Below are 18,249 nucleotides of genomic sequence, written 5' to 3'. Positions count from 1 at the left end.
TAACCACTATTAAACAATTTGTTTACCACAACAGTCAGTTGCTGTCATGCCATTAATCATTTGCTGTCACATTCAATCTTGTTGGTGCGACTTCCTTCCAACTTATCTCCTCTGCTAGCCTCGAGACTGAATATGAGCCTGTAGTAGCAGCTGAGGGTCTCGTACATGTTGTTTGGAATCTGACTTCAGCGCAGCGTCACTTTGGAGCCTAAAAATAACCATGAACAACAGGCAGTCCACCCCAGTGACTTGGCAAACGCTTTTTCACCATGCTGCTCACTGTGTGTTGATCTAAGCAGCCGCTACAATCAACTCCTTTTTTTTTCTGATTACTGGGAGGATGAGCCATTATTTCCATTTTCTGCTTCTGTGGTGAGTTTCGTCGTTGTTGTTCATTCTTTACAGTGTTTGATGACAGGAAGTGTAATTTCTGGTTAGCTTCAGGAAATATTAGAGTCCAATCGAGCCAGAAGCACTTTGTGGTGCTTGAAACAACAAAGTGTTGCCACAATTAAAAAGAGAAGGCCTTTGTGTTGTAAGATAAAGAGAAACTGGTTTTCTAAGTAAATGACTTCTCCTGCTGACCGCTTGTTTTTTAAGTTGCTGTTTTTCTGTATGATGCAATTGTTTTCCAAAATAAACACGATGGGCTGGTGAGCTTCCATACTTCATTGGATTTTGAACTCCACGGCAAAGCAGTTGCTTATCTTTTGTTAAAAAATATTAGTAGTTGAATTAGTCGAATGTCTTGTTCGTTACATTTAAATCATTTGCGTTTCCTCTGTGGTCTTAGGTAAGTGCTGACCTCAGCTGAGTTGTTGACCGTGCTGAAAGAAGTTTTGACCTGCAACTTGAACTGAAGACGATCATGGTGCGCAATGTCGACGACCTGGACTTCTGCCTGTCCTCCCATCCCCAGAGCATCCTGGAGGGCTTGCGCTCGCTTTGCTCTCAACCCAAACTCGTCGACGTGACGCTGAGCGCGGGCGGGCGGGATTTCCCCTGCCACCGCGGCGTGCTCGCCCTCTGCAGCATGTACTTCCGCTGCATGTTCTCGGGGGACTTTGTGGAGAGCATAGCTGCACGCGTGGAGCTTCAAGATGTCGACCCCGATATACTCAGCTGCTTGCTCGACTTCGCCTACACGGGGAAGCTAACCATCAACCAGAGCAATGTGGAGGGGTTGATCTGCACCTCCAGCCAGCTGCAGTTCCAGACAGTGCGAACCGTGTGCAGCCGATACCTCCAGCATCAGATCGATGCAACCAACTGCCTGGGCATCCTGGAGTTTGGGGAGATCCATGGCTGCCCTGAGGTGGTGGCCAAAGCGTGGGCCTTCCTTCTGGAGAACTTTGAGGCTGTCGAACAAGGTGAGGAGTTTCTGTTTTTGGGAAAAGACAGGCTGGTTGCCTGTCTGTCGGATGAAGGACTGCAAATCCGATCAGAGTGCACTCGTGTGGAGGCTATCCTGAAATGGGTTAGGCACCACACAGAGTCTCGGCTCTGCCACCTTCCTGAACTCCTCCCCTTGTCCCGTCTTTTTCTACTCAGCCCGGACTACCTAGCTGACACCCTACTCAAAGACAGCCTAGTTCAGGCCTCTCCCAGCTGCAAAGAAGCTGTGGAAAAAATTCACAGAGAGGTCAGTAAGTTTGCACTTCTTTATCTTCTTTTGCTCAATCCGTACAAATTTCCAAAAATGATTTTGCCTTTTGCTTTTCATAGAAAATGGATTTGGCACCGGAATATCTGGACAGGTTCAGCAGTCAGAGTCCGCAACAAAACCTGCAAGAGGTGCTGTTTGTGATGGGAGGTCGTTCACTGGATGACTCAGACGATGAAGACGACTCAGACGAGGATGAGGACAGAGACCCAAGGCTGCAAAGACTGCTACCCAGGAACTGTGCCTTCTACAACACAAAGACTAGTAAAAATATTTTCCCTCCTATCAAAGTTTCAAGTTAGTTTAGGTTCAGATTCCATTTTAGTTTCCAGATTTGTTGGGAAATGTCCGCCTGATTCCTCAAAACAGTTTGGCAGATGTCGTGGGTCGTTAAACGTCGCGCTGACAGAAAAATGGCTCTGCAGACATGTGGTCTGGATGTGACAAAATTGGACCATCTTCTCAGTTCCTCAAATCAGCGTTTTATTGCGCAGGCTGGAAGAAGGCATCCGTGTTATGTTTTTCACATGGGATGTTAAAGAAAAGATTTTTTAAGATTTCTGGTTTTATGGCGGCACGACAACTCTGGCCAGAAGTTGAAGGTCTGCCAGAAAAGTTACATTTCTTGACGGTTTCAGGCCAGCAAGTAAAATCATAAATCTGACTTACTTTCACTTAAATGGTCCTTGAGGACATTTTTGCATCTTTGCCTAATTTCCTAAGCTTGCATACTGTATTGGTTTGCCTCCCTCTCTGTGTGGTCTTCAGTATTTACTCCCTTTTTCTCCCCACTCCAGAACAGTGGCACGAGCTCCCTAATTTCCCCAATCCCAACAAGTGGGGTTACTCCTTGGTGTCTTTGAACAACGATGTGTATGTCACAGGTGAGTGAAGGATAGGCAGAAAAATCCATGAAGGCAAATATCAAAGCAGTGAAAAATAACCGTTCCCAAGTTTTTCTTCTGAGGAATGCAAAACAGTATCAAAATTTTGACAAAGTGCTCTTGTCCGTCTGAAAGGGGGCTCGCGAGGTTCGAATACCAACACCTGGTCGACCACAGAGACCTGGAAGTATATCACAAGAGAGGGGAGATGGGTTACTGTGGCACCCATGCACCGGCCTCGGACTAACCACACATCAGCAACACTCAACGGGGAGATTTACGTCATTGGAGGTAAGAAAATAAATATGGTCCTCGCACGTGGTTTTCTAAACCTGCAGTAAAACTCCGATAAACCCATGGAGCCATCTGCTCTTTAGCTGCACACCTCAGTTCATTCAAGGTGATAGCTTCTCAGAATTAGCTCCCTGTAGTGGAATATTGGCAAGTGAGACCAGAATCTGAGAGCAGGAAAGGTTTTATTTTTGCATGTTGTTGCGCGGTGTTGCAACTCTTTTTCAACACAATCTGGTCTTATGACTCCCTTTCAGGCACAACGTTGGACCGGGTGGAGGTCGAGCATTATGACCCGTACAATGACACCTGGGCCTTGACGTGCCCCGCCTTAAAATATGTGACCAACTTCACTGCCACAGCTTGTCATGGGAAGCTCTACGTGGTTGGCTCTTGTGCCGTCAAGTACAATGCACTAACCATGCAGTGCTACAACCCTGTTATAGGTGAGGGTCACTGCGGGACCTAGTATCAAAAACAGTTCTCATGTATGATTGTCAGTGGTGAGCGACAAAAGTCAAAGTTAGTCAAGTAAGTATCTTTAGCGTGCGTAATATACTGAAAGGGTAGAATGATGCCACTTACGCAAGGTTTAAGTGTGTCATTTTTTTGTGATAAACTGTGACTTGATTTTTAAACTGTGGTCGACCAGAAAGGGTGGGATTTCTCCTCTCAGCTGGCAACAGATTTGCAGTAATCAGTGGTTTCACTTGTACTTGAATCTCAAAAGATTCTAGATTTTCGTTAACATCAATTGTGAGTAATTATACCTAAGAGAAATCTAACATTTGCTTTGGCACCATTCTTTTCTTTTTCTATTTAAAAATGAGGTGGGTGTCCTGCAGGAAACTATCCATTCTTCTCCTGGCTAAGTTTAACTTTGTTAATGACAAAGACCAAAATGTTCTTATTTTTGTGATGGTGTTATTCAGTGCCATTCTCATTGTTTCCATCCCATTTTACTACTCTACAGAAACTGTCTAACATGCATACTTCTGTATGAATCATTATGCCTGCTAATTGATGTATGTGTTAACATTTTGTAGATAACTGGATCAGCATATGTTCACCCTTCATCCCCAAGTATTTGTCTTCTCCTCGTTCTGTCTGTGTGGATGGGATCATATATCTGGTTGCTGACAACACTAAGAAAGTCTACTCATATGATCCAGAGGCAAACATGTGGCAGAAGGTGGGAAAGAAATCTCTCTAATGCTAACTTTAATACAGCAAGAAGAATCGACGTTGTGCTCTTCTGATTTGAGTTTTACCAGTACTCTCTCTTCTCTTCAGGTCCAGCTTCTTCACATGCTCCATGAGAACGGTGGCCTCGTAAGTCTGGATGGGAGGCTGTTCGTCACTGGAGGCCATTGGAAAGGCATGGAGGGGGATTACGGGGTGGAAGTGGAGGTTTACAACCGGGCATCCAACACCTGGGAGGTGGACACCTTCCTTCCAAGACTTTGGTTCTACAGTGGAGTCTGCACCATCTTTCTAGACCCATCCCTGTGGCCTGAAGTCTTCCCCATGGAGTCCACATAATAGCTCCCTGTCTAAACTCATGGTGGGAGAGTTCACAGAGACACGTTGTTCTCGTATCTGTGTTACGCTGCAAATGGAATGTTTATCCCCGGATGTCATTGTGTCCTAGAATAGTGTGTAACATGATCCTCAGGTATTCTTGGATTTTTTTTTTTTTTCAGAGCCGTACAGGGCGGCTCAGCAGGTGTTTATTTATACTTTGTATCATGTGTTTGAGATCTGATTTGTGCTATAGAATGGCGCCTGCGAATCATGAAATCAGTGTAGATATAGTTTTGTGAGGTACTGTTTTCAGTATTATTTTTATTGCTACCATAACTCGCTGTTGTATATGAACTGGAAATAAATAAAATGTGTTCCTGAAATGGGTCGACCAGTCGTAAATCCTCTTTACCCTCACAGTGTCCAAACATTAACCCACTGGAATCCGGCAGCCTGGCTCGTGGCGTCGGTGCTACCATGGAAACACCAAAGCCAGCATTCTATTTCTGTGGCAACCACACACCGGAAGTGCGAGGTCACCATGACAACGTCGAAAGAGATCCTAGTGGCGCTGCTAATTTGCTGTCGTTCCTAAAACTTCCTAAAACTTTTCAGTTCAGTCTGTGTTTTTCGTTTTTCATTTTCTTTCATTTTATTCTAAGTGCTTATGGTTCAGTTGGTTTATTTTATGACGTAGTGAAATGCTTGGTTTGTGCTTTTTTGACGCAACGTCTGGAGACTTCCTATCGAAAAGTTTATTAGCATAAAGCCAAACTTTAGAGCAAACATTTTATTATAAAAAGCTGGGCCACTTTTTCAATGACTTCTCAACGGGGTCAGGGTGCACGTTCGCCTAGACTGGAGGCCGTGATTCAGGTTGGTGATATGAATGTTTTCTGCTGGTTTATTTAACACTGGCGTAAATAATTAAAGATCGTCGCAGTCCATATTGCGGATGTACAGAAGTAAATGTTTAAATTAACTGAAAACTATTTTCTGTGCATCCCGTTTTCCAGTGGAAAGTAACCACATGTATTTATGTACACGACTATAATAGGCTGTAATTGTAATTAGTATCCTGCTTAATAATCTTTAAAAATATTTTGTATATTATTCTCAATGACAGTACATTACTATGTTTACTAGTTGCTTCCAAGTGGCAGATAGAACTTATTGGTACACAACATTAGCCACAACATTAAAACCACTGACAAAAGTAATGCAATGCAATGCAATTCAACGCAATGCAATGGGAAACTTTTGAACTTTCGTCCCCCCATTATACATCATTCAAAATGTAAATAATTTTACATCGTATGTGTCACTACTTTTGTGGTTGAAAATTACCTTTGTGGAAGGGCCATCTGGTGCTTATGATCATGACAAGTATAGAACTATATACCCATAGGGCACAAGTGCACTTTGTTCTCAAGTATAAGTACATAATTAAGGTGCTTTAAATTTCTGGTATTACTACTTTTACCTTAGTGTTAGATTTGAGTACTTCTGTTATTGTAGCTCAGTCAGTTTAATCCTTTGTGCTGAGCTATGTGATGTGACTGTTGCGGTTGCAGAAATTGGAAGAGTCTCTGCTTCATTCTGACGGCAGCTCAGGAGAGAGGAGTCTGACACTTCAAAGTGACGGACAAGAATCTGGAGCCACACCTATGCCTGTCTCCACTCGCATTCGCCAGATCATCACCTGCAACCTGGCTGAGCAGCCAGCTGGTAAGAAGAGAGCTTTAATTGTAAAGCCCAGACAAAAGCACTGGATCCATCCAGTCCAAACAATAACTCTGCTTTGCTAGATATTAGTTATCATGTCTCCGTGTTACATGCGGTAAGACGGACACTTCTGTATGCATGATTTGTTTTCTAATCCCAGGTGAGAGCTCTGAGGTCAGCGATCCGGAGGAGAACAGGGGCCCGAGGGAGCAGATTTCTCCTGGCCAGATGGACCGTGACCAGCCGCTAGTTAAACAGGCCAGTCTCTCAGACAGGGTACGGGTGACACAGGGCAGTGACACATTCTCAGGCCAAGGTCAAGCCGTGGAACATTATTTACATTTTTAGCATTCGTTGTACCCATGCTATTGTAGCTGATTGTTTGTTCTGCTAAAAAAAAAAAGGAAAATGAACTACTACTACTTCTCATGACTCATATCATCATCTCACCATACTCATTCTTGATTTGAGAAGCAATACACAAGACAAGTGTCAACATAAATAATTGTTAGTGTCAACATTTTTTGCACAAGAAAGCGAATTCCACACCAGCTGTGTCTCCCACTGTTTTTAACCATGTCAGGTGTGGTACATGAGTTGGAAAACTGCAGATGGTTTATTCAGTTTTGGTTGGAAATGAAATTAAGAAGTTCGGCCACACTAGAGCATTGACTGCAAAAAAATACATTCATTTTGAAATGGAATATAGTTACAGTAAACATCAGTGTAGCACCACTCTTTCCAGCAGGGAAAGCCTTTTGGGGCTAAACAAGCAAACAGCAGACTGGGACACCTTTGCATGTACTGTATTGAAAGCCAAGGGGAGATAGGTCAGAATGTGTACCAACTCACGGTTAAATTAATGTACCTCTGCACATGCACACCAAGTATTTTATAAATTTTTGTTTAATTAGAGACCGTAGAATTACAGTTTATACATTATTCAGTCCTATATAAGCATCCATTGTGCGTGTGTGAGGGGGGGTTGCATGTGTGTTTATATGTGTAAATAAGAGAGGGGATGGTGGCTCATGAAGGGTTTCCTTGTGGTCTGTTCAGGTAGACTCAGGCCCCCTGTGCTCAAGACGGCCGGCGTCTCCCTTCATTGCCCCCCATGGTAGCCTCTCCATGTAGCGGCTGCTGTTTTGGGGGAAAATTGGGAAGGTCACCGGCCTCCTCCCTAGCGACTGTCGAAGAAAAAGTTCATTTTTTCCACGGCACACAAAGCGGCCATTTGTGATAACACTGCACTCATTCTGCTGTTTAAATCCAATGAACTCCTGCTGCTTGTTTTGCTCTTGAAATTTACTCTAAAGCTGTGGCTATAAATATAACTTAAATCGCTTGACAGATATATATAGCATATTTATTACGTTGATATTTTTAGATGTGTGAAAAGGCAGAACCAAACAGAGGCGAGAGTTTATGATATTTGATGCACAAACAAAAGAGAAGCAGTAGTAGTAGTCTCTGTCAAGTCAATAAGTTCATTGCGAGGCTCCGGTTGTGACTTGTCGAAAGCTCCTGTCTTCTCCTCCCTACTTTTGTACAGCGTGACTCTTTGCCAGCTTTGATTTAATGTGATGTTATGGCAGCGTGTTAATCAGTGCCTGAGAGCCAAATACCAGGTGCTGCTATAGCAAGTGAGTGACGCTCAGGTTCAAGCCAGCAGTTTTATGTTCACACTTTTCTTCCTCAGTATTTACTGCTGAAGCAATCATGTCTTTGGATATATCCCATACATCAATATCTGCCATTCGATATTTAGTTTATATCACTGTGTCTCGCTTGTGCTTTATAAAGCCGACGTATAGTATCGTCAAAAACACATATTTATTATTTATAATTCAATATATTTATCAGCCTCCTTTCTGGAAATTGATATCACTGACATTTTCTGGCAATGAACTGATTACACCTATCATGTGCTTTAAGACAATGCCATGTTTGTTTTTGTTTTTGTTTTTTTAGCTCCATAGCTCCATGTTGATTCAATGTACTGTAGAAAGGAAGATACAGTACCATTAAAAAAGATGCTTAAATCTTCCCATATGCATTTCTATATATTTTCTTTTTAGTCCCCTTCAAGCAGATTAAGTGAAATTTGTCTCAGTGAGACAATATAAAACAGCAAACGTCTTTGCTAGTTACATTGTGCAAATTATGGACAAACCCAGAATACCTCTTTCCAATTTCAGTACTAAGCTTAGCTAAGCATCTGCTGGGAAAAACTAGTGTTCAGACATGAGCATGGGAATAATAATGTAGGTTTACATTAGTTTAAAAAATGTCAAACAGCTTCTTCATAACAAAATGTTTTTAGTTTGAAATAAGGTGGACACCTTGATAATGCTACACCAAAAGTTGTCATAATGTGTCGTAATGTCAGCGGAAGTCAGTCCACCGCAAAATATGTGACAGTTTAGAAACACACATTATCCAAATCCCCAATTTTCCCCAGCTTTTCTTGGGTCTCTTTGAGCTGACAGAAGACTATTAACACAATACTGGTGAAGTCACACCTGGACGTTGAAAGCCTTCCTCTGTGTCTCTGGTGACCCCAGAAAATTGCACCTGAACCAGGATAAACCTTGACCCAGTTTGTGAGTTGGCCTCAGGAGGTTTTAGAACATGTTGGGGTGAATTCTGAACCTTCTGTGTTGCTCTTGGAGCTGTGCCAGTGTGCATTTTCTCAGACATCCATACCGTGCTGCCTGAACATTTAGCGACTGCCTGCACAATACTGCAGTGTGGCAGTCAAATGGATAAAGATAACTCTTGATGAATGATTTCTGACACCAACTGCCATTTGCCAGTGCCCTCTGGAATCCTGAATCCTGTGGGTCTCTACGTAACAACCCTGTCAAACATAGTTGGTGCAGATAAAGTCTGTTTTTAGAGATCGTGTTACCGTCTTCTTTTGCCCGGATACCCTCTCTGTTTCCAGTTTGTTTTTCCTGCTGGCACAAACCCATTCATTTAGGCTGCAGTTTGTAGGGAGCACGGCCAAAAGTCAGACTCTCTCAACTATCAATGAAAATTGTAAAAATTAATTGCCTTCCCCAGAGAAAACATTCTTAAAAGCCTCTCTGAATACTGAATTTGCGATGAAAGTATTCCATTAAACCTTACAACATTTGACATTAGGCTTCTCATGTTACCCAACTTTAAAGTCAAACATTAAGCACACTCTTGACTTCTTTTTCACATGTCAAAAACGTCTAATCAGATGTGAAGCCTTGAACTGACTGAGTGGATGTACGCATAGGTTTTGTACGGCAACATCCTTCCTGGGATATATGTGTTAAGTAATGCAAGGCCTGCCACATGTCCGTGAGTACACAGCATGCGCTATTAGTTTTCCATATTTACTCAGATCATTTGTATCCCTTGTATACCATCACAGCAGCTGTCCCCATGACCGAAAAGTTCACTGTATGGTAACATGCTCACAGCAGTCCCTCCTCCCCCCTTACATTCTCCCTGTTTGTTATCCCACGTTGTGTAATTACCGTCAGTGATGATACATAAACAGCTTTCACAATCAGCTGGGGCTCTTTCACAGAGTCAGCACTCAGGGGGTAATGTGAGGGGAAAGGGGAACGGGTATGTTTTTCAAGTAGGATAGTAAGTTTTTGGGCAGCTTGGGGGCGATGGACATCCGCTCCAGCTGTGTTTAGGAATCTGACAGATTCAGACAGTGCACTCCATTAATTCCCTTTATTAAACCTCTGGGCCCAGGCCAAGCCAGAGAAAACGATTGCAGCTGTAACCCTTCACATGCTGGTTGGACTGTGCACTCATGGCCAGATGTCGCCCTGTGTGAGTCATAGATAGAAAGAAAGGGGACTGAGGTTGTGGACTTGTTTGTGGATGTGCCTGAAAATGTATTTTGTATCAAATGCGGGTCTGCATTTGCAATCCTGGTGTTGTACAGTTGGAGAGAACGGGTTTAAGCAATGCAAAACATGTCCCAAGACACTACACAAACTCAGATAAATGGTTAGATAAACCTCTGAGTTATCAGATCTCCAAATGTTGTGACATTAGGTCAGTGAGAGGATATTGTAATCATAACTTGGTAACTGGATGGATTGGATTTTGATCTACCACATGAGCAAGGCAGCAAGTTTTGGCCCAAACACCAAAGCCTTCACAAGGGCCTTGAAAATGATTCTCTTGTTGCTTGTTGGCAGATGAATCAAAGCAAGATTATCCCTTGATGTTGTTTGAAATATTTATCAAGAGAGACAATACAAGGAGTGGCACAAATCATAAATATCAAGAAATATAAAAAGTTAATTCAAAGCACATTTAAAGAGCCTGAAAACGCTTTGGAGCCATAAGCGCAGCTTAAGAAACAGATACAGGGAATGAAAAAAAAAAAAAGAAAAGGATCCATAGCATGCATATGGAGGCATAAAACATACCATGACACAAAGCCAGTTTTTGTATAAATTGCATTTTGAACATTATTGCAGGATGGCAGGGTGACCTCAAAGATCGGGGCTTTAGTGGGATTGGACTCAGCTCACTTTAGGGAGCCGTGGAGGCTACTCAAGAGTGACTGTGCTCTGAAGCAGGTCATAAATAGCAAGGGTGTTCAGTGAGCACACTTTTAGGCCTCCAGTAAGCCCTGTAAGCCCCAGAGTTAGGCCAGATGGAGGACTGGGATTACTCGCTTCTCTCTTTTGCCGTTACGGTCACCACTGTATGGGTGTGTTGTGAAGAACAACGAGTTCAAGCTCACTTGGAGATGTGGATGAAGAGATTTGATCATGCAAGCAGAGCGAGAGAGAGAGGATGTTGGTGTAGGAGAGTTTAGTAAAGGGGGGAGGTGGGGGTCTCCACACTGAGACTGTAATGGCGCCCTCTTGGGAGTTTCCTGCATGGAGCATGGCTAATACAGAGCAGCCCCCTGGCCTCCTGCTTTACAGCTGACTGGGGAGAAATAATAAAAAAAATAAATAAAAAAATCATCTCGTAGTGTGTGGAATAGGGCCGAAGCGCTGGCAAGAAGCCCACACACTGCAGCTATGCATGAAAAAGCACAAACAACCTTCCTCATGATGATTGGGCTTGGACTTTTACAGTAGGAGTTGCCAGAGACACCTGGTCATTGAGTGCACGGCAAGGTAGGGATGGTACAATCCACATTAGACAGCTGTTCATGCAACTGAACAGCAAATGTATAAAAGACTGATAACAATGTATATCACAGTTTGCCCATTTTGAAACAAGTTTATAAGGACCCCTCCATAGAGCTGTGTAGGTGCTGCATATCTCTGCAGTCTAGTTTTTACGCAAACGTATGAATTAGACAGACCATGTAGTTCAGAGAATAGAAAAGGTCAGTAATAAAAATTATAGCATATATCTGAGCTTGTGAAATGTTATTGATAGTTTGTAGCTGTGGAAGTCTATGTTTCACTTTGTGTATGATTTGTGGTGATTTAACGTGCCACTCTTGATGATTTTTGTTTAAATGCATAACTGTTATGTCACTCTCTGTCATCAAGTAATATAACAAAATGGTTGTTGGATGAAATTTTAAAAGAAAAAAAAAGTAAATTTCATGCAGACTTGTTCACAGTTAGTGACAGGATCATCATCCAGCAGTTATTTTTCTACCAGAGAAAGTATCCAGAGCGAACCTTTAACTGAGTTTCACTTTGGCTCTTTGGGAAGCGGATTTCAAAAACACCACTGCGATGACCACTTATTGCCATAGGTGCCACCAAAAAGCAAAAAAAAAAAAAAAAAGAAATTTTAGGGATTGTCCCATCAGTTTCTTACTAATTATTTGCGAGATTACAGCTGCTGACAGTGCCCTTAGGATAAATCTTCCTTTACATTTAATGTTTGAATGAGCACATCCACACATAACCACTAACAAGCGGTGATCACTGTAGTCGTGTGAAACAAATGGCAGGACTGAGTGTCACACTACCTATCCCATGTGTCCGAAAACAAGGAACCACTCATAAAAATATCACTTTGTGGGGCTACTAGTGTTTGAAATTTACTTTTATGAGATGAATTGGAATGACAAGGATAATTTATCTGAATCCTGATCTATGAACTACTCAGAAAACATTTTTTAACACCTTCACACTCAAAATGATTAGATTAGATTAGATTAGATTAGATTAGATTAGATTAGATTAGATACTTTATTTACCACTGTGCTATATCTGCATCAGTTATTCTCTTTCAGCAGTGACCCAAATATCCATTGTCCTCATGTGCTGTTGTAATGTTTGCGTGCTATCGCAGTGTATTCAAGGTGTATTTATAAAGTATAAGCTTGTTAGTAAGTCAGAGTTATTGCAGTAGTTGTGCCAAAATACTTGAAAAGATGCATAATAACTAATGCTCCACGCACAGCTGTTTCCAGGAGCTCCTTTAAACACAGCTGCTGCAGTTCTGCGAGTTTCAAACACTCCGCCCATGTTGTTCCTTCTTTCTCAGTCCCTAAAGCTGTCACCTCAACAACGGGCACTAAAAGAAGTTTTTGTGCTCTCCAGGTCCTTAGAGAAAACCACCGAAAGCCAAGTGTGTGATGCCTGTTAGTGTAGCTTGTAGCATAAATTTCTGAAAAGGGTATTTGAAAATGTGTTAATAATGGTGGCAAAGTGGCTGGGTCCAGTGTTGAACAGTGAGACTATTGTCTTGGCTCTCTTGGAGCCTGCTGGAGAGATTAAGCACCCAGAAAAGAGATGAGGTACAGAAGAGAGGAGGGAGGGAGTGGGTCGCAGGGTTGATTTGAAGGGCTTGGATGGTGGTTTGGAGTGTATGTTGCAGGGGAGGGGGCTCCCTTGCTCTCGCTCTCTTCCCCTCTTTTTAAATGAGAAATTCGGCAAGGGCAGCTGGAGGCACGCAGTGTGTTGTAGCGCTCTGGGGCCATGTGGTTTGTATTAGTGAGGACAGGGTGTCTGGCACCAGGATAGAGTGTGGGTGGTGCGGAGGGAGTTTAGGTTGTATGAGGTTGAGAGGTTACAGGACATTTGGACTTAAGATATGGGAGAGAATATGAGATTCTACAATGAGAAAGACCAGGACACTCTCTTTTTTATATATGTCTCTCTTTTTATATGTATGTGACAGATACTGCGAAATCCATAAATACTAATATACAAACAAACTGTACTTGGACATTCCATGGTCTGACATGAATTTTGTTGCCCCTCACCCCCATGAGTAGCCACTTTGTAGCTTGCTCCACAGTCGTGCTACAATTTTAAAGCCAAACCAATGTATTTTGTATTGTATTTATACTGTTGAATCATACTGTATAATCGGAATTCACAAATGTTTTAATCCACAAATGCAGTAGTTCTTTTTGGCATGAAGATTAATCTATAGAATAAAAAAAATAAAATAAAAAAAAGCCCTTGTGCATTAACTTAACTTATTCTGAAACTACAGCAGACTGTAGACAGCAGACGACTCATCTGAACTGTCATATGATCAAACTTATCCTTTAGTCCTATTCCATTATGTCATAAATGTTGTCTTTGTGAACTGAATTTATATGCATTTTAACCCAAAGCGGTTTAGTAGGTACTGCAACATCATCAAGAAATGGTAAAAAGGGCCGATCTGTCACACTGTGACTAAAACAGGATATGATACATTTTGCAAACAAAATTCTAGATAGATAGCCAGATAATTAGCAAGACAGAATTACAGAAAAGAAAAAAGGGTGAGAAATAAAGGTAATATCTAAAAAGTATGTATAAAATACACAAGTACATATAAACAATATAAAAAAAGCATGTGTTTTAATGGATTGGGATTAGATCTGTTTAGTGCAAAATGCAAATGCTATGCAGTGTGATGCGCAAGTCACTAAAGCTCATTTGTTGCCACTCTCCAGCTCGATCAGATCCTAATGTTGCAGTCAGGAGTGGACTCGGACCAGGACAGTGCATCATCAAGATCCATACAACTCCAGAACAAGGAGAGGGCGTACAGGCAAAAACTGCAGGTCTACCAGGATGCCCAGCAGAGACAAGCCCAACTAGTTCAGAAGCTGCAGAGCAAGGTGGTTGGAGTGGATTTCACGATTGAACCAGAGTTAATTTAGTTTAACTGTGCACCTTACATTTGTTTTAGGTTCTCCAGTACAAGAAGAGGTGCGGGGAGCTGGAAGAGCAGGTGCTGGAGAAGACTTCAGATTCTGAAAGGATGAGATTGTTGGTGCGTGTATACGGCAGAATCACCTTCAAGAATCAGTAGTTGTTACATATAATCACTCCACATTTGGGTGTAATAAGTCTGCTTGGGTCATCTACAGGCTGATCTGCTCTGATCTAGTTAGAATACAATAACATCATTGGTTTCCAACAAATGGATTGTTTACATTCTGCAAGCACTGAAAGGTATTTTACCAACAGTAAAGGAACTGGAAAAAAAAACTTGGAACATGTCCTCAATCGTCCCATTGTAAATAAATGACACTAACGGTCAGCTGAGGTTTCAAATATTTACTAATCATAATCCCTTGACATCTGTTGTGCAACAAATGCAATGCACGGCCGCTATTTATTTGTTCCGTTGTGGTATTTTGAAAAACGCAGTATAATGGACAAACTAACACGCTTAAAAATGGCCTTTGAAAGTAAAAAAGAAATATAAAAAATGTTGTACACTCTACAGTAAATAGGAAGCCATTTCCAGCCCACAGATGGACTTTTCATGTTATAAACAAGATTGGAGCTTTCACTCAAATGTACTTAATTCATACAAATATTATTCTTGGTTGTGTTGCTGCCACAATGACTTTGGATTTGTATATTCACACTTAATAAATATTAGGTAACTACTAACCTACTGCTGCTGCCATGAACTGTTCTAAAAAAGTGTTATAAGGATGCCAGTAGCAGTGCTTTGTGTGTTTGATCAGCTGCAGACACACCTGGACTCAAGTGAGCGTCACCAGCGGGCAGAGCAGGACCTCAACATGACCATCCAGAATAAGTCTGCTCAGCTGGAGGAGGAGCAGAAAAGGTGAGTGATGCGCACTATGCGGTGCAGGTAGCCAGCTTCTCCAGCCAATAAAGAAGCCTGCGCTGCTTCTGTATTTGTAAGTACAGCGTTGCATATTAAGAAAAAAGTGCACACATTTTATAATCCAGAAATCAGAAAGAGCAAACCGGTAGGGAGTTGCCATTTGGATGCAGGGTTAGAACAGTAAATTCAAGGATACGTCTGTTAGAAATTTTCTTTGTCTCTTGTTGAGAAGCAGAAATCAAATCGAATTATTTTTGAGAAATGTGTGGAGCAGAGATATTCCCAGCAGTTTGTTGAACTTTCCTGCAGTTTTTCCTTTCCCCTGCTGAAAGGAGAAGGTGGAACCCGCTTGGCAGATAACCTCAGCATCCAATTTGTCAGAAAAAATTTGTTGGACTATGTTGGCTCGGTACTCCAAAGCATTTAAATAATGCGTCACATTAAGTGTGGGCCAACCTCTGGAGCTGAGGCCAGACTTTAATGCACTATGATTTATACAATTATGGAGCTTTATTTGAAATACCCATGGTAGAAACTGTGCCAAGAAGTGATCAGTTTTACTGCCTTAAAATATCACTCATTGCAGACTTACCAAGTCCTATCCACTTAAGCCCTTTGTACTGTAAGTGTATTGTATTGTCACTTTCATTTTGGCATTACTGAATCACTCTTTCCTATCTTCTCAGTTCCACCAGTTTCCTTTAAGCACAATGTCATCCCCCGCATGCAAGCATGGGTTTGGCTTTCTCTCAGATAGATAACTGAACATAACAATGTGGTGTGCTTTACTGTAACAGGGTGTGTGTTAAGTGTAAGAGTGATGTAAACATTTTGTAAATGACTGAAAACAGCTCTGGCTGAAATTAAGCCTAAGTTGACACAGACATTATAAAACTGCCACACATGTTCACCCAGTAAATGCGGTTGGCAAGCGTGGATCTAAAGACTGTATTGTGTGTGCTGGCTCAGTGAAGTCTGGGCGCTGTGGTGCAATTTATAGGAGGGTGTCAAGACAGTTGTTTGTCATTGTGTCATAAGACTTGCTATTTCCAGGTGTGCCAGCCTCAGCCAAGTGAACTCTATGCTGCGGGAACAACTGGACCAAGCAGACACTGTCAACAAGGGACTAACAGAGAGCTTATGGAAGGCCCGCGAAGACGCAGAGTTGTGCGATACACGTCTGCGCAGAGAGCAAGAGGTGAGAAAAACCACAAAAATGAAGCGCTTCAGTCAGAAAAGCAATGGGGGAAAGCTCAAGTTCATCCCTTTCTGTACAGAGATTGTGCAATTAAACTCCTGTTGAGTTCAGATGGGGTAGGAATTTCATTCATAGCCAGTTTTGTCAATTCATTCTCAATCCCTGTTCATTTCATTGCTATGATTTTTGAGTTGTTGTTTCCTGTGAAAACAGTCCAACTGCTGAGGGGGAGGAAATTTTTGTGCAAACAATCTGGCGTCGTTGCTGTAAATGGGCTACATCTGTTGATACAGGGAAATCCAATTATTTGTAGTGTGAGAGCAGAAGTTCCAGTATTGCATCTGTTTGGGATCACAGTAACATGAAAGGTTGTTGTAAGTAAGGCTTACCACCTACCGTCCTGTCTCTAGACCCCTTGTCTGCTTGTCTCCGCAGACATGCGCCTCCCGGTTGAGTCGTGAACAGGCTCGTGTCAGAGCACTGTGGCGCCAGGCTGCCTCCCTGCGGAGCACTTTCACCCAGCTAAGGACTTTCACTGACAGGTGAGTGTGGCGCACTGCCAGGATCCCTGCGGCGACTCGGGATTCCAAGCCCCCACCTCTCCTATGTCTCACACTCACCACTTTGACTACAATCCATCTCTCTCAAGCCAGGATCAAAGTGAACAAGTCAATGGGGTCATTGGTCCCCCTGCTTACTGTTTCCTTCCAGGGGGGGACAGATGGCTGAAAGTGTCTATCCTCACTGCTGAAATCATCCATCAGGACCAAGTCTGGACTCCTGGCTTTAGGAGCACTTGGTTTATAGAAGGTTGAACCATTGTACTGAAGAGTGATTTGCTTTAATAGTGATTCCTCAGCTCATAGACAACTTTGTCATGTCTGAAGCTGTATTGTAAGTTAAATTGAAGACACTTCAAAGTCGGTTGTGATCCCATAGCTTAATCATTACAGACATCCATCATTGTAAAATACAAACAGACTGTTTTTAAATTTGACTAACTCACAGCTGCATGGGAGAACCCAGCTTGTAATTTTTCTTGAACTTTTCGGACTTTTTATACGTTGTGACGTCTTCGAATCATTGTTGAACATCACTCTTTCCAACAGAACTCTGTCTGACATGCATGGGGAGTGTGTCAATGCCAGGCACCAACTACATCTTGCCTGTATGAACTTAGAAGCCAGAAAAACACAGGAGAACACCTGCAGTGGCGAGGAGGTGTCAGCACTGGAGAGGCAGCTAAAGGACAAGCTGAAAGAGGCCATGCAGCTGCAGGCTCGTTGGGATGCAGAGAAAGTTGAACTTAATTCCAGGTATCTATATTTCTGTCAAAATGACATTAACTGCACTTTCTCAAATGACCAGAAAGGTATTTAAATGACAAAGCCCACAACAAAATATGATACATTTTTACGATGAACTTGAGACCGACTTAGCAATGATATTCCACAGCCTGCGGGCCAGTCCAGCTGACCTGGACACTGTATGAGATATAAACTTAAAAATGCATCAAAAACTGAAACAGAAATTCTGGGACTAAGGTCACGTATACTGGAATCATTTGATCTCAAAGTTCACATTCTTTCTATGCCTGAAAGGAAATCCAATTTAATCCCCCAGATGAAACCCCAGAACGTAACATACAGTAGCCTTTAAGATATTTTCAGTGAAGTAGAGCTATTGTCCTGATATGAAAGAATCAAGTCTTTTGTACCATCTCCTGTGCATTACAGTCAGACGACTGCAGTAATGTCAAAGCTTTTGTGTTTAGGATCTAAGCTGCTTTTGATCAAAAGTCTTTGTTAATCCTATGATTCTATGTGTGGAACATGATAGTGTTGAGGGCCTAGCAGGAGGAGTGCATGCCAGTCTCTCTCTTTTCAGTGTCTCGGGGAAGTGCGTATATGTGCGTCTGTGTGTTATTTTGCTCCTGGCCCATTTTCATG

At 42.2% G+C, this 18,249-nt stretch overlaps 2 protein-coding genes across 3 annotated transcripts in view; both read left to right on the top strand.

The window, feature by feature from the left end:
* The first annotated feature begins 41 nt into the window (after positions 1–41).
* Positions 42–4,750, top strand: klhl30 (kelch-like family member 30). Its single transcript, XM_047586813.1, has 8 exons — positions 42–372; positions 794–1,642; positions 1,726–1,927; positions 2,461–2,547; positions 2,683–2,838; positions 3,096–3,284; positions 3,885–4,030; positions 4,132–4,750. The coding sequence occupies exons 2-8, from the start codon at positions 869–871 to the stop codon at positions 4,378–4,380; spliced, it is 1,803 nt and encodes a 600-aa protein (XP_047442769.1). The 5' UTR covers positions 42–372; positions 794–868; the 3' UTR covers positions 4,381–4,750.
* A 114-nt stretch (positions 4,751–4,864) lies between these two features.
* Positions 4,865–18,249, top strand: part of crocc2 (ciliary rootlet coiled-coil, rootletin family member 2) — a 29,608-nt gene continuing 16,223 nt past the window's right edge. For both annotated transcript variants that reach the window (XM_047586807.1, XM_047586806.1), the window contains exons 1-9: positions 4,865–5,238; positions 5,937–6,090; positions 6,248–6,363; positions 13,967–14,134; positions 14,206–14,289; positions 14,996–15,099; positions 16,156–16,300; positions 16,736–16,842; positions 17,410–17,616. In XM_047586807.1, coding sequence (XP_047442763.1) covers positions 5,182–5,238; positions 5,937–6,090; positions 6,248–6,363; positions 13,967–14,134; positions 14,206–14,289; positions 14,996–15,099; positions 16,156–16,300; positions 16,736–16,842; positions 17,410–17,616 — 1,142 coding nt within the window. In that variant the 5' untranslated portion in view covers positions 4,865–5,181. The remainder of the gene's footprint in view (positions 5,239–5,936; positions 6,091–6,247; positions 6,364–13,966; positions 14,135–14,205; positions 14,290–14,995; positions 15,100–16,155; positions 16,301–16,735; positions 16,843–17,409; positions 17,617–18,249) is intronic.

Source organism: Mugil cephalus, chromosome 6, assembly GCF_022458985.1.
Source record: "Mugil cephalus isolate CIBA_MC_2020 chromosome 6, CIBA_Mcephalus_1.1, whole genome shotgun sequence".
Classification (NCBI taxonomy): domain Eukaryota; kingdom Metazoa; phylum Chordata; class Actinopteri; order Mugiliformes; family Mugilidae; genus Mugil; species Mugil cephalus.
The sequence above is the reverse complement of the archived record's forward strand: the minus strand, read 5'-3'. Positions and strand labels throughout refer to the sequence as shown.